This window comes from Panthera pardus, unplaced genomic scaffold, assembly GCF_024362965.1.
Source record: "Panthera pardus isolate Hobbes unplaced genomic scaffold, ASM2436296v1 HiC_scaffold_15, whole genome shotgun sequence".
Classification (NCBI taxonomy): domain Eukaryota; kingdom Metazoa; phylum Chordata; class Mammalia; order Carnivora; family Felidae; genus Panthera; species Panthera pardus.
Window position 1 is genome coordinate 5,597,509 of NW_026526710.1, and position 13,135 is coordinate 5,610,643.

General features: G+C 62.2%; 1 protein-coding gene across 4 annotated transcripts in view; it reads left to right on the plus strand.

Annotated features, from left to right (window-relative positions):
- The window catches only part of TPCN1 (two pore segment channel 1), a 63,407-nt gene extending 50,439 nt beyond the window's left edge, over nt 1–12,968 (plus strand). For 3 of the 4 annotated variants that reach the window (XM_053902063.1, XM_053902064.1, XM_053902062.1), the window contains 13 exons: nt 216–272; nt 354–407; nt 1,052–1,124; nt 2,087–2,194; nt 3,262–3,333; nt 3,892–3,981; nt 5,416–5,531; nt 6,286–6,332; nt 6,952–7,020; nt 7,194–7,278; nt 8,098–8,237; nt 8,358–8,438; nt 10,508–12,968. In XM_053902063.1, the coding sequence (XP_053758038.1) occupies nt 216–272; nt 354–407; nt 1,052–1,124; nt 2,087–2,194; nt 3,262–3,333; nt 3,892–3,981; nt 5,416–5,531; nt 6,286–6,332; nt 6,952–7,020; nt 7,194–7,278; nt 8,098–8,237; nt 8,358–8,438; nt 10,508–10,630 (1,115 nt within the window). In that variant the 3' untranslated portion in view covers nt 10,631–12,968. Of the gene's footprint in view, nt 1–215; nt 273–353; nt 408–1,051; nt 1,125–2,086; nt 2,195–3,261; nt 3,334–3,616; nt 3,649–3,891; nt 3,982–5,415; nt 5,532–6,285; nt 6,333–6,951; nt 7,021–7,193; nt 7,279–8,097; nt 8,238–8,357; nt 8,439–10,507 lie in introns of those variants that run through there. The other variant, XM_053902065.1, reaches the window with a different exon arrangement.
- The last annotated feature ends 167 nt before the right edge of the window (nt 12,969–13,135 follow it).

The following is a 13,135-nucleotide window of genomic DNA, read 5'->3' on the forward strand; positions in this document are numbered from 1 at the left end:
AGCAATTTCCTGCGCAAAACCCCTGGCTGGTGTAGCTCACGTGGTAAAAGCACGAAGCGGAGAGAAGCCCCTGTCACATGGGCGTGTGGGGCGCCGCCCGGGGCTGCCGGGGAACGGGGCCGGGGTCTGGGGTGGGGGGAGCCTACGGCTGTGAGCTAGAGATTCGCACACCCGCCTGTGCTTCCTCTGTCTGTCACGAGCCTGTCTGTTTGCAGACTTGGTGGTGGCCGTCAACGGGGTGTGGATCCTCGTGGAGACCTTCACACTGAAAGGTGAGCCCTGGCTGGGCGGCCGGCCCTCGGGTGGGCGCACCTGGTGCCTTTGAGCTTGAGCTCCCGCCTCCTGTCTTACAGGCGGGAACTTCTTCTCCAAGCACGTGCCCTGGAGTTACGTCGTCTTCCTGACGAGTAGGTTTCTGGCGGTGGCTGTGCCGAACGGCCGGGCCGGGAGGACCCTCATTTGCTTTGGCACCTCGCGGCTCTCCTCGAAAACAGGGAAGCCTGGGGAGAATGGGGCAGGAGTTGAGTCTGATCCCGTCCCACCCCCGTCCAAAGCTCTTTTGAGCTTCTCCGCCGCCCTCCCGATCCCGTCCCCATCCTGGGCGTGACTCACACTGCCTGGCCACCCGGGGCCCGCTCAGCTTCCGCCCTCGCCCCGGCCTGCGGCCCCCCCCGAACAGCGACCCGCTCCCCAGCCCCTCTGTGCCCGGGGCCCCTTCTTACCCGGGGCCTCTGCCAAGGTTGTTTTGTCCACCTGGTGCCCCCCCCCCTGCCTGACATTCCCCCTCCTCCTCTTACGCCTGAACGTCCCTGAGCGCACTGCACCGCCCTGCCCCATTCACCTGCCCCATTCTGGGGGTTGTCTGGAGGTGGCCCCAGTTGACCAGCCTCTGGGCTGGGCCTCTCCCGGGGGGAGGGGCGGAGTGGGTGTGACATGGCCTGTCGCAGAGGCTGGAGACCTCCAGAAGAGCCTCAGGGGGGGGACGGAGCCAAGGCAGGTGTGGGAGAGGCTGTGGTCGGGGCCGCTGCTAACTGCCTCCTTCTGTTCGCAGTCTACGGGGTGGAGCTGTTCCTGAAGGTCGCTGGCCTGGGCCCCGTTGAGTACCTGTCCTCCGGGTGGAATCTGTGAGTGCAGAGTGTGTGTCTTACCCACGTCCGCGACCAAGAGAGGCCCTCTCCCCACACACCCGCAGCACACGTTTCTGCGGTGGCAGGAGGAGGGGGCGGGGACAGGACGAGGCCTTTGTCTCCGGGTACAGCTCCGTCTGTGGCTCCGGGACACGCCAGGGTCAGGCTCTTGTCTTACTCTCTCAGGTCCCTTGGCCCGTTCCTCTGGGACGTGGCGTCTTAAGGGGCTTTAGGCTGGCTCTTCCTGAGCCATTCAGCCCCTACACCCACCCCTGACGACGAAGCTCCTGCCTCCCCCATGGAAACCACGATACCGACAGAGAAGGAGCAGCAGCCGGTTGGGGGTGGTGACGAGACCCGAGTGGCCCTTGTCCCTGTCCCCAGGGAGACCTCAGAGGCCACCTCCCGCCCACTTAAGTTGACTCGCCCGTGATATCAGGCTATCCTCACAAGGTCTCAGTCTTGACAGAGGAGTCGAGGAGGAACAGTGGTAGCGTGTGCACCATGCTGTTTTCAGGGCCTTAACACACGTATGCAGAGGACAGAGGCCCTGTCTGGGGCAGGGCTGGCCGGGCTCTAGGTGGGAATCCCGCCCTTTTCCTCCATAGCCTCACCGGGGTCAGTGGTCACCCATAGAACCCGACGTACGGCGTTAGACCAGTGCAGGACCTTGGTGGGGAGAGGGGGTGGTTCTGGGCATTTCTGATCCCTGCTGTATGTGCTATGCCTGGAGGGCTGGCCAGGCCGGCCTCAGAAACCCCCAGGCGGCAGGAAGCTGCTTCCTGAGCTGTGCGGCTGCGGGCCACTGCTGGGCACACTCTGCTCTTGCTGAGGTTGGCGGGTGGGCTCCTTGGAAGGGAGCGTTGAGAATGGGGCTGGGGAGCGGGGAGCCGTGGGAGGGAGGCAGGCTCCGGGCAGGACAGGCCCAATGGCCCGTGGCTCCTTCCTCTCCCTCCCAGGTTCGACTTCTCTGTGACCGTGTTTGCCTTCCTGGGACTGCTGGCTCTGGCCTTCAACATGGAGCCCTTTTATTTCATAGTGGTCCTGCGTCCCCTCCAGCTGCTGAGGTGACAGGGACAGGGCTGGGGCTGGGGAGAGGCGGGCAGGGGGAGGGTGGGAGAACCTTGGGACTGATCTGGGAAGTGGCCGGAAGGAGCCAGAAGGTTCGCAAGCCTGGTGTCAGACCCTCCTATGAGGGCACCCGGCCCCTGTCGCCTTCCTGTGGGGATGTGCAGCCCGCCCGTCTCCTCCCGTCACCGGGACCAGTAGCCTCTGACTATGGAGGAGAAATGTGGCCCGCGGCTTGGGTGAACCCGGCCTGCGGTGAAATCTGCTGTAGCCACGGAAACAGACATGCTCAGAGTCATAAACCAGAAGGCCATGGCCTCTGATGGTGCGAGGGGCATGACCCCATACATGGCCTTCCTGGGAGGAGAGGTGGAGGTGTGGGGGCAGCCAGGGCAGTGTCTCTAGAAGACCCTGTGGCCATGCCCCGGGGGTGGTGGCCGGGGTCAGGCGAACGTCCGTGTCCTCCCCACGCAGGGCGTCCTTCCTTTTTTTTTTTTTTAATTTTTTTTTTTCAACATTTATTTATTTTTGGGACAGAGAGAGACAGAGCATGAACGGGGGAGGGGCAGAGAGAGAGGGAGACACAGAATTGGAAACAGGCTCCAGGCTCTGAGCCATCAGCCCAGAGCCTGACGCGGGGCTCGAACTCACGGACCGCGAGATCGTGACCTGGCTGAAGTCGGACGCCCAACCGACTGCGCCACCCAGGCGCCCCAGGGCGTCCTTCCTTTACCGATGACCCGTCCCTCGCCAGGCTCCTCTGTGGGCGTGGCTTCCGGTCCCTTCTTTCCGAGGTTTGCCACCCCGTCCCGAGCCAGGCCTTGCCCCTCACAGAGCCCCCCGGCTCCAAAAGAAAACCGCGGCAAATAGCCGTTAGCGAGAGACTGGGGGGACACGGCGGGTTCCGGGTCCCTCCGGGGAGGGTCATCCAGCCTTGGTGTCCCGGCCCCACCGCTGCCCCTTCCCAGGGCCCCGAGGGCCACCGGGCCTGGGGCAGAGAGGCGCCGGTCGAGGAGTGGGCTGCGGCCGTGCCGGCCCCTGAGCGCCACCTGCTCTCGTCCCTCAGGTTGTTCAAGCTGAAAAAGAGGTACCGCAACGTGCTGGACACCATGTTTGAGCTGCTGCCGCGCATGGCCAGGTACTGCCCCGCCTCTGGGCTCCAGGGCCAGGCGCCGTGAGGCTTGTGCCCCCGAGGGGGCCGGCTGGGCGGCCGTCCGGGGGGGGGGAAGGGGGGGGCCGGGCGGGGCGGGGGGAGGCCCGGAAAGGACGGACATGCAGAGTCTGACGGGTCTCCAAGGAGCTGAGATGTTGGCCACCACGCGTCTCCCTGGCGCCACTTCTCTCCTCTGACCTGTCTGAAATATCTAGTAGGGAGGGCAGGGAGCTGTCAACTCACTTACCGCCTGTGTCTACATTCACAGGTAAGGGGTCACCTGTGAGTCTACCTTCACAGGTAAGGGGTGAATCTCTGGTGAAGGGGCATCTGTTCCTAGAGTCCTGATTCGAGCCGTTTTTGACCCCAGACCTGAATCACGAGGCCCCTTCCCTGCAGGCACTTTCCAGCTGGTGAACCTGGCTAGGGGCATGCCTGTCTGTCAGTCAGCTCAGTGGGTCTGAGGACGCCGGGGCCGCCGGAGGCGCTGGGCTCTCCTGCCTGGCCCTAAGTCGCCCTGTCCCTTCTGACCCTCCTCCCCAGCCTGGGCCTCACCCTGCTCATCTTCTACTACTCCTTTGCCATCGTGGGCATGGAATTCTTCTGCGGGATCCTCTACCCCAACTGCTGCAAGTGAGTACTCGGCGGGGCCCGGCCCTGCCCGCCCCGCAGGGAGCCTGTGTCTCTGCCGGGGGGGTGGGGGGGTCGCCCAGCCAGCCCCACTGAGCAGGTCGCCCCCAGCTCAGGGGCCTCGGGCACACCTCTCCCGGCCGCGACACCCTTTCGAGGCCTGGGAATCCCTTGGCCTTGCTTTCACTGGCTCCGTTCAGCGCAGTAGCTAAGTGAGGGACCTGGGATCAGAGAGGGCTGTCTCTGAAGCAGGGACATGTGAGCAGGTGTCCCTGTCCCCAAGCAGGCCTCCGTCACCTCGCCCTTGGGGCTGAGACGGTCTTCAGGCTGCCGCAGAACCAGGAGCGGCCTGGGGCTTGGGGCCCGAGTCCCGTGGCTTCCTCCCACTTGTCTGGGGGCGGGGGGGCCTGGGCAGACACGTCATCTCCGGCAGCCTGTTGGCATGAGACAAGTGGACACCCGCAGGAAGGCCTCTGGGGACAGGGGTGGAGCGCACAGCCTCCACGACCTCTCCCTTTCTGCAAGCCACCACCTTGAAAGCATTAACTCTGGATTCGCAGTGTTCTCTTTAAAATCTGGCCCGGGAGGCCTTAAGCACAAACTCGTTCCTAAGACGCTGGCAGCCCTTCTGAGCGTCAGGCTGGGCCCAGAACCACAGGCCGATAGCAGGGGGCCCAAACTTTTTTTTTTTTTTTTTTAATGTTTTTATTTAGTTTTGAGACAGAGAGAGACAGAGCACGAGCAGGGGAGGGGCAGACAGAGAGGGAGACACAGAATCCGAAGCAGGCTCCAGGCTCCGAACTGTCAGTGCAGAGCCCGATGCGGGGCTTGAACCCACGGACTGTGAGATCGTGACCTGAGTGAGCCAGAGTCGGACGCTCAACCGACTGAGCCACCCAGGCACCCCGGGGCCCCACACTTTATGGTGCCCCCGTCACCAGGGCACTGCCTGCTGAACAAGTTCCCTGGGGGCCCCGGGACCAGACGTGTAGAATTTCTGGCATGAATGTTAACCGATCAGCCATAAAGGACCGGAAGGAAGGCAGAGAATAAGCTCTCAGACAGGGACGACCTTTCGGAGCACTCCAGCCAGGCGAGGAGCTCCCGCTCCGGGCGCACTACCCCGCACACAGGCTCTAGAGCAGATCCCAGCCTGGGGAGAACCCTTCCCAGCTTCTGCCTCCGGTAGCTGGGAGGGAGAAGGCTGCTGGTAGCAGAGAAATGCCAAGTGGACACAGAAAAGCAGGGGGCAGGCCTAGGGGTTCCCACCAGCACCCCAACAGGTGAGAGGAGCCGAGGGCTTCCCTTGAGCCAGGAACATGGGCGAGGATGCGGGGGGCTGGGCCAGGACAGATGCTCCCTGCCCGGACCTTGGACTTTTGTCCTCTGTCGAGGTGGCCCATTTCCTTGAGACTTTCCCTCTGCTTCCCTGGCCAGTACCAGCACAGTGGCCGACGCCTACCGCTGGCTCAATCACACCGTGGGCAACAGGACTGTTGTGGACGCAGGCTACTATTATCTCAATAACTTTGACAACATCCTGAACAGCTTCGGTGAGTGCAGGGGCCCCAAGGAGGACAGTCCCCGGAGCACACCGCCTCTGTCACCGCAGGCCCCAGACACGGCGGAGCAGAGCTGTCTGAGGCCTCCCCTCCCCCAGCCGTTTGCCACACTCTCCCGAGTCCCCTCGAGCCTCAGTGGAGCCTGTGGTTTGCCCGGTCCCAGGGGTGCAGTCCAGGCCAGACGCCAGCCCTCACTCACCGCCAGGTCTCACTCCTGGGAGCAGAAGAGCCCCGCGCTTTGCCGGAAGGGGTACAGCCCGATGCTGGGGAGCCCACCCCCCGTCACAACCCCACACCGCTGCGCCCCACCCACCTGCCACGGTGCCTGCACTGACCCAGGCTCAGGCCCACACAGCTCTGCTCCTGGGTTCCGTGGAGAGGCCGGGGCAGGAGCAGGGCATAGGTCAAGAGGAAGGGGAGCCCCTCGGGGCATCCCAGATCTCTACCGAGCAAGGTCTGCCTGCTCTTTCCCCACCATCCACCCCCAGCCCTGGTTGGTCACAGGCAGCTGAGGCAGGAGGCACGCCCTTTTGGGGACAGGCCAAGTTTGCCGCGCTTCCTGTGGGGTGGGAGTCGGGGGGTGGGGGGTGGCGCTCACTTCTGGAACTCACAGCCCAAGCTGGCAGGTGGGATGCCATCAGTTAGGTGCACGGTACCCAGGAGAGGCGGAGAGAGGCCACCTGAAACGGACTTTGAAAAAGCGAGCCTGATCAAAACACTCCTCCTCCTCCCTTCCCTTTGGCAGTGACCTTGTTCGAGCTCACAGTTGTCAACAACTGGTACATCATCATGGTAAGGACCTCGGTCCGCTCCTGGGGGGGCATCTTCCCACCAGCCTCTGAGACCACCTGTGGTCTTGCCCGGCCCTGGATGGGATGCGTCGCTCTTGTGTTCCCCGATGGGGTCCTGGGTCACACAGGGTTGGGGTTCTGCCGAGAGCCCACTGTCGGGGCTGGTCCCCAGGAGCCACCCCTCTGCATCTGCTAGACATAGGTTCCATCCCTGCCCCCCGTACAGCCCTGGCGGCCGGGAGATGCCCATTAGCCCGTGGGTTTCCGTCCTCCCCCCACCGTGGCAGGGGCTCTTCGGTCAAGGGGTGGTGTAGCAAGGGTGGTTGGCTTTTGTTTCCCGTTCCCTAAACCCTTCTGAGTGCCACTGCCTCTTAGAGCACAGACCGCCCGCGTTAGTCTCGAACCCCGCGGTCCTGGGGAGCATCCGGGCCTCATGCAGCACAAAGGAGTTCTGAGACCCGGGCAGTGAGGTCCCCCTCCTGTGTCTCCCACAACCCCAGGCCAATCAGGCAGGGTCTGTGTAGAGCCGGCCGTGTGGGGGACCACGGAGGGGCCCGGGGTACACGGCGACCCAGCCCCACCCAGGCGCCTGCTCACTGGCTGCCTCCCTGTGTCCCCAGGAAGGTGTCACCTCTCAGACCTCCCACTGGAGCCGCCTGTACTTCATGACTTTCTACATCGTGACCATGGTAGGTCCCCGGCCCCAGCACGCCCCTCGCCCCTCGCCCTTCGCTTCTGAGTCTCCGGCTGCCCTGCAGGGTGGTGGCAGCCCGGGGAGGAGGGGCCCGGCCGGGCAACGGGCCTCGACGGGCTCTGCTGAGTGCAGGCCCCACAGCAGCTCACACCCACTGCCCCCCGCCAGGTGGTGATGACGATCATCGTTGCCTTCATCCTCGAGGCCTTCGTCTTCCGAATGAACTACAGCCGCAAGAACCAGGACTCGGAAGGTCTGTGCGGGCAGCCGCGGCCCACGCGTCCCCCGCTGCCCACCCGGCTGGCTGCCCCGCTGTCCGCTTCTTGGCCGTCCGCTTCGGCTGTCTGGTCGTCCAGGCCTCTGGCAGTTCAGCTGATACCTGTCTGGCTGACCTGTGACATCCCTCATTCACGCTGATTTTCACGCACGTCACGACCGAAGAACGCCCTCGATCTCATTTTTAGAATAAAAACGTTACGTGTCTGAGATTAGAAACATCACCCAGCAGGGACAGGCTTCCTGTGAGCACAGCCGCCCTCTGCCCCGCCTCCCTGCGCCTCCCAGACACTCGTCACCCTCTTTGTTATCACCTGCGTCCACAGTGTCGTTCTAGACTTGAGGGGCGTAAATGTCGCGCCGGTGGCTCCTCCTACAGCTTCGGTGCTCGCAGCCCTGGTCACCGGCTCGCCTGTTCCAGGGTGCAGGCCTGACGCGTACTGATCATTCATGCCCCATCCTCCAGAGCCACCACATACCGATTACTCGTCTCCAAATCGCTGTCCCCTCAGGCCACGGGATCATTTGCTGTTTGCCCAGACTCCCTGCCATAACCTCTGTCCCCTAGACGCTGCTGGCCCAACCAGCCGTCCTGCCAGCCCCAGCAAAGGGAAGGGAAGGGGCGGGACGAGAGTGCCACGCGGCAGGGGGTGGGGGGTGTGGTTTCGCTCAGAGAGGGAACATCGGGACCCCACCCCCCTCCCCGGGGCAGCAGGGAGGATGGCTGAAGCGGATCAAGGCAGACCGGGGGCTCTGAGCCCCAGGCTCCTTCCCAGCGCCGGCTCCCCTCCCACAGTTGACGGAGGCATCACCCTGGAGAAGGAGATCTCCAAAGAGGAGCTGGTTGCCGTCCTGGAGCTCTACCGGGAGGTGCGAGGAGCCACCTCGGACGTCAGCCGGCTGCTGAAGGTCCTCTCTCAGATGGAGAGACACGAGGTGAGGAGCCTCAGGGCCGCTTCCAGCGGAGGGGGCGGGTTTGAGCTTCGCGTAGGCCCTCCCCCACCGTGCTCCCCTCCAGCCAGCTCGGGCAGTCCCTAAGCCTCCGCCCTTCTTTAGCAAAACTCCGTGGTGTTTCTGGGACGGAGATCGAGGACCAAAAGTGACCTGAGCCTAAAGATGTACCAAGAGGAGATTCAGGTAGGAGCGCCCCTGCCCACGCTGCCTCGGCCCTCGCCCTGGCCGGCTCCTGCCTGGGGGTGGGCCTCCCGGCTGCCGGGCGGGGCCGCCCTCCCAGCTCCGTCCCGAGTGTGGAGCGGTGCTGGCTAAGGGGGGAAGGATCTGGGCCGTCCGTTGGGGCCGCCGCCAGTGGCCTCTGGGACTCAGGGTCGGGCGGGATGTGGGCTCAACCGCGAACCCTCAGTCCTCCCCCAGCACAAGCAGCTGTGGTGTGCTGTTTCCCTACGGCACGGCCACCAGGATGTCACCTCCCTTTCTCGCTCTGAGCCAGAACCGCAGGTGCAGCGTGTCCCGCAGGAGACAGATGGGCACGAGGGGGTGCGGGGGCCGTGCTGCGCAGGCCAGGGCGCCTCTCCTCAGGTCCATCGGGTTCTGCCGTGTCCTTGGGTCTCTTGGCTCTTTTGGCTGTTTGGGTTTTTGTTTTTTGGTAATGTTTATCTATTTTGAGAGAGAGAGAGTGAGCACAAGCAGGGGAGGGGCAGAGAGTGAGAGAGACAATCCCAAGCAGGCTCCACACTCAGCACAGAACCCGACGCGAGGCTCGAACCCACAAACCACGAGATCATGACCTGAGCTGAAATCAAGCATTGGATGCTTAGCTGACTGAGCCACCCAGGTGCCCGTTTGGGGTCTTATTTTTGTTCTCATTTAAGAGAAGGGAGAAGTTTTATATATATATAAAGCCTTCTGTTCGATCTCCGGGGCCCAGGGCTCGGGGGAGAGTCTCCCGTGCCGCTTGCGTGACGGTGCCGTTGCTGGCATTCCGGCGGCTGAAAATCCTGTTTTCACGGGGACGGTGATGACCAGTGTCCACGCCCAAAAGGCAGGGAGGCTGCAGTCCCCGGAGCGGAGTCACACGCTCCCTGTGAAAACGCCAGGGGCAAACAGACACATGGCGGCTCAGGAAGCAGGAGTCACGGGGGCGCGAAACCAACAGGGGCTTTGGCTTCGTGAAACCCGGGGGGAGAGTGCCGGTCCGTTCCCACCTGTGGAAGGGGGGCCATCTCCGGCCCAAAGCAGAGGAGACGGCTTCACGGGGGCACGCGCTCAGCTGCAGGCCTTGTCCTTTGTCCTCGGCCCGTCTGTCCACTCCCAGCCTCAGTTCCCCGCCCCGTCCAGTGCTGGGCCACAGAAGAAGCCCATCTCAGTCTTTTTTTAAGCCGTCAAGTTCTGTGGTTCAGACTCTTTAAAAACGTTAAGGGAGGTTTTTTAATTCCTCGATTACTTAAATGCCCATCCCTGCAAACCGTGGGTGACGTGACAACGGTCTTAGGCAGGTGGCATTTCTTTTTTTTTTTCTTTCCAAAATGCTTTCACAGCCTTATTGGAGGGCACGCAGGCAACGTGGGAGTTAGGGGAGGTGCTTCACCCAGTTCACCTGGCTTTTCTGCAACTTCTGAGCCTCGCTTTTCTCAGGTGTTTCACGAGGACACCGTTCCTGCCAAGCCCAAAAGGGGCGACAGCGGGGAATCCCTTTGTGAAGGACAAAAGATTGCGTTCACAGAGGATGATTACTAACTGCTCACAGAGGATGATTACTAAGTGCCTGGGCTTCTCTTAAAGAGTTGATATGTGCCAAGGAGAATGTTTCCAAGGAGGTCTGCAAGCCTCTAATTAATAAGGGAAAGATTTCTTTCTTTCTTTGTTTTGAGAGGGAGGGAGAGAGAGAATCCCAAGCAGGCTCCACACCATCCACGCAGAGCCCGACGCGGGGCTCGAACTCGTGAACTGCGAGATCACGACCTGAGCCGAAATCGAGAGTCGGGCGCTAAACTGACTGAGCCACCCAGGCGCCTCAATAGGGAAAGATTTCACTGTAATTTTTCTGTTTGGGCCATATTCCGGATTCCCAGTAGGTCCAGGGCTCAGGGGACCCTGCGGTCACTGTTGGGTGACTTGCAGCCCCGCCCCCTCCGTCCTGAGGCCCCTGTTGCCTACTGTGTGCCAGGGTGGCGGGGGGGGGGGGGGGGCCGCAGGGCTGGCGGGGAGGAGTGCAGCTGGCTCAGCGCCCTGTCTGCACTCTGCTCTAGGAGTGGTTCGAGGAACATGCCCGTAAGCAAGAGGAACAGCGGCGACAGCTCAGCGGCAGCCGCCAGGCCCCCTCCACCCCGCAGCTCCCAGGCAGCCGCCAGCGCTCCCAGACCGTCACCTAACCCCAGCCTGTGGCAGCCATCCCTTCTATGCAATAACACAATAGTATTATTTTACTACGATGTATTGAAGAAAAAAAAAAGGTGTTTGTGTGCACGCGTGGGTGCACACACGCGCACACACACACACCCATATATATGCACATATTTATATATAGGAAGAGAAAAAGACAAGACGGGGTTTGGTGTGCAACCACCTTGCCCTGTCTTCCTTAACCCCAGAAGTCACTTTGGTTTGGGGGGGGGTCAGGCCACCGTGAGCTCTTCCTAATGTGGAAAGTTCCAGAAGGCCTCTTCAGAAGAAGAGCACTTGGATAGATCCTGCCGATCTCTGCAGGGCTCGCCTTCGAAGTGGGCCAGCCCCTGCCCAGGCCAGAGCCAGACCGTCTTCCCGATGCTGCTCTCACACTCACGTCCCAGCTGACAGCTTCCCCAGTAACTTTCCCTGTGGCCCGCGTCACGGGGTTTCTGTGCCCCGCTTTAGGGACGAAACCACTTAGGATGGAAAGAACCTACATCCTCGGGGTTAGTATTTCTATATATATGATAATGTAATAGAACATTCCTTTGGGGGAGCAGTGCCTAGGTCCTAATGGAAAGAGTAATCAAGGGGTGTGATTATACCCGTGTGGTCAGATCCCAATTAGCCGGCGCTGGGCAGCGCGAGACTGTGCGAATTTCACATCCTGGCTCTGTAAGCCTTCTCTCCCACATCCCACGCTTCCTTCGGTTTAACCCTTGTTGCTGCAAATCCTGAAATGGCCTCCTTGAGAACCTCGGCCCAGCGGGAGGAGGAAAGCGAGAAGAGGCCAGGCTGACGGCTACCACCCCGGACCCGTTCCCGAGATGGGCTTTCTCCACCAAGTCCCTTTTCCTTGCGATCGTCTTGTTCAAGCAGAGACACATCTTGGGTAACACGGGATTCTGCTAAAGACAGCGGCAGCCCCTTCACATCGTGCATTAGGTTCTGCTGCTGGGAAGGGGCCTACAGGGACGTCCACAGCAGCCCTGTGGCTGGGCCCCTGCCACTCCACGTGGACCGCTCCCCGCCGCGCCTTGAGCAGTCACCTCCGTGGACTCGACCGAGGCCAGAACAGGGGCGGGGCGGGGGGGGGGGGTTGGTGCACAAGTAGGTCGGGTTGAGCGCTCGGTTAACCGAGCTCCCCCGTGTCTCGTGGGAGTGCTCGCTGAGGTCGGCATGGCTGGGGCAAGGCCGGTGCTCATATCCAGAGAAGGCAGTTGGGGGGCCGCTTCAGTGGGCGCGGCAGAGGTGGGGTCAGAGCACAGGGGGCTCCAAGGTCAGCTCTCCTGGGCTGCCCACCCAGCCTGGGCTTCCTGCCCCTCCCCCGGCTTCCCAGCTGCCTCTGCTGCCTCCCAGAACTTAGGAAGGTGGGTGGGCAGAAGGTCCCCGGCCTGATCCCAGGGGTGCCATACTGGCTCGCCCCCTTCCCCCCGTCTCTCCCCGGCCATCTGCAAGGCCAAGCCTTCTCGGGACGGCCCTGATGACGCTGCACAGCTGTGCCCCTCCCGGGGGGGTGGCGTGGGGGGGGCTTTGTTTTTAAAGCACAGCCCTTTGGGGGAAACAATGAACCAGTGAGACCTCCACGGGGCATCAGGAGACTGGCATCGTCCTCTCCGGCTCTGGAGGGCCACCAGCCAATCCAGGCAGCCCTGCACCAGGCCGTAACCCTTTGCCCTCTCCAGAGAAGGAACTTTATTTATTTGCACAATTGGGTGCCTTTTAGCATTTGTGTATTGAAATGGGTATTTTGGAAGCAGGAGTCGAGGGAATGCTTACACAGGAGGATAGGTCCCCTGCCCTCAGTGCCTGGGCCTCATTCTAGTCCCTTCCCCCCGGGAACCGGGGAGGGGCGCCAGGGTCGTTGAGGCCCCCGGTGTGGGGGATGGGATGGATGCCGTGGGCCAGACTCCCGTTGGTAGTGGGCGCCCTTGTCATTGAGGCTAAGGACGGCTGGCCCCTGGGGGTCACCCAGGACTGTGAGCTCTGAGGGGCCTGGGACATCATCCAGCTCACATGCCCTCACCTCCCACGTCATAGCTGAGTGAAACCGAGGTCCGCCTCGCCAACCCGCCCTGGGTCCCGCAACCTGCCAGCAGCCGCGATGGCACTGTGCCCTGCCCCCCTTTGGGGGGACGCCATCTGGTCCCTCCTCCTTGCTTCCCTCCCCCCACCCAGCCTTACTCCACACCATGTGACAATCATTTTGTATGGATAGCGGGAGCGACGCTGCAAGGTTTTGTACATCGGTGTTTTGTTACCTAGAAAACCCACCGTGTCTCCGGATTTCTGGCACATTAATAAAGGCCTCTGCTTTGTAAACGTGGCTGCCGCCTCGTGACTTCCGTCAGGTGCCGTCCCGTGGCTTCCCGTATTGTGGGGAAAGAGGAGGGGGGCTCGTCCATGGTTGCCCCTGACCCCCCACCCCAGCCCCACCCTGGACGTGCCACAGATCCATCCGGCCCAAGAGCCTTTGGCCCTGGAACCAG